Source organism: Electrophorus electricus, chromosome 6 (genome assembly GCF_041902795.1).
Source record: "Electrophorus electricus isolate QZ-2024a chromosome 6, ASM4190279v1, whole genome shotgun sequence".
Lineage (NCBI taxonomy): Eukaryota > Metazoa > Chordata > Actinopteri > Gymnotiformes > Gymnotidae > Electrophorus > Electrophorus electricus.
In genome coordinates, this window is record NC_137502.1 from 24690515 (window position 1) to 24692055 (window position 1541).

General features: G+C 47.7%; 1 protein-coding gene across 1 annotated transcript in view; it reads left to right on the plus strand.

The window, feature by feature from the left end:
• The first annotated feature begins 507 nt into the window (after window positions 1-507).
• The window catches only part of gramd1bb (GRAM domain containing 1Bb), a 113997-nt gene continuing 112963 nt past the window's right edge, over window positions 508-1541 (plus strand). Inside the window, exon 1 of the mRNA XM_081716068.1 lies at window positions 508-671. Within this exon, the coding sequence (XP_081572194.1) occupies window positions 523-671 (149 nt within the window). The 5' untranslated portion in view covers window positions 508-522. The remainder of the gene's footprint in view (window positions 672-1541) is intronic.

Sequence of the window (1541 nt, forward strand, 5' to 3'; positions counted from 1 at the left end):
GCTTAGGGTTCCAAAAAAAAACCCCCAAATGAATTGGAATATGACTTCGTTTCGAATTACCTTTATAAATGTAGACTACGTAACAGAAACGAGAACTAGGCCACGGGGCAGAAAATGTAGGCCAGCTATCAAGTTAATAAGTGTCTCGTCTTAATAAAATGAATCACAGCTAACTGAACGGCGCGTTAAGCAGTTGGCAGGGTGCACTATTGAATTGTTGTCTAGTCAACTCGGGCAAAATAAATAAATAAAAATCCTCCTGAGTTCCTCAGCTCGTCAGATCGTGGTAATCCCAAGACCGTGGGACCTCCTTGTAAAAACGATGTAAACGGCCATCTACCGAAGAGGAATCTGGACGCGGCAAAACCGGCGTTTTGGTTGCTGCATCAGGGCAAACAGGGGGCTCCAAATTTCGTGCGCTCGGTTTGAAACGCCCTCTCGGGGCCAGCACCGCCGCGCTATCCCGTTCGCGGGTCACGTCCGCAGAGGGCAAACGCGAAGCTATTGCTGGGCGGCTGAAAGATGGCTTTCGGACACTTTCTCCCGCAATTGAAGCTTGAGGACGTTTCGGAGGACGGGGCGCTGAAGAACATCTCACTGCGCACGTTGACGCATCTGCATAATCTGCGAGGGAAACCCAGCTGTGCCGGGAACATCGGCAAACTGCACAAGTAAGCAGCTCGATTCCCTTAGATTTTAAACTGCTGGATCTTAGATGTGGTTCGCGAGTGTCAGGCAGCTTTGAGATACGTATGCGACTGGCAACGAAGTGTTTCTCTGGGTGTTTTTATGCGCGTTTGTTTTTTGGGGGAAAAAAGTACAATCGTACAAATTGAATAAGAAGGTTAAATATCTCATCTGGGTATAGGAGACTATTGCACGTGAGGCAAAAGTTTCTATTCGCTTTTTCTAACACGAAAGTGACAAGACCTACTATGCATTGAAAACCCTTAGAAACTGAAACGGCTTTATTGTCTATCCTTGCGTTGTCGGCAGGCACAGGCAACGCGTCCGTTTCTTAATTTAAAGGTTCTCGTTCGTCACATGTCACATAGTAGAAATGTGTTTTGGTTGTTTCTGTTGACGTCTTACAGGGTAACGTGTTCTTCTGTGATATGGTTAGATAATGGTTATGGCGTTCAAGCTTCTCTTTTGTACACATGTGCATCTAAAACACTGGTAGGCTGATCGCTTTTTCAGGATTAAAAACCTCGAGCTATAGTGCTAACTGCTCCTCGGGCACCGTCCTTCTGTGACGTCCCGAGTGCCGCAGGACGCACGGATTCCCTCGACTTTGTGAAACATTTAATGACACAAAACGTAAACGACAATAACGCTAACGACAAACATGGATACTGGCATTATACTCTAACTCTAACAAACAACGACCAACAGCGAGGGACGTACTGACGGGGGTTTAAATAGACTGACAAACACTAGCGATTAACCCCGCACAGGTGCGTGCCCTCACGGGGGTGTGGCCGCAAACAACAGCGAACCCCCTGCACGCGGGGAGCGTCCCGTGACCCCGTCACCATAAG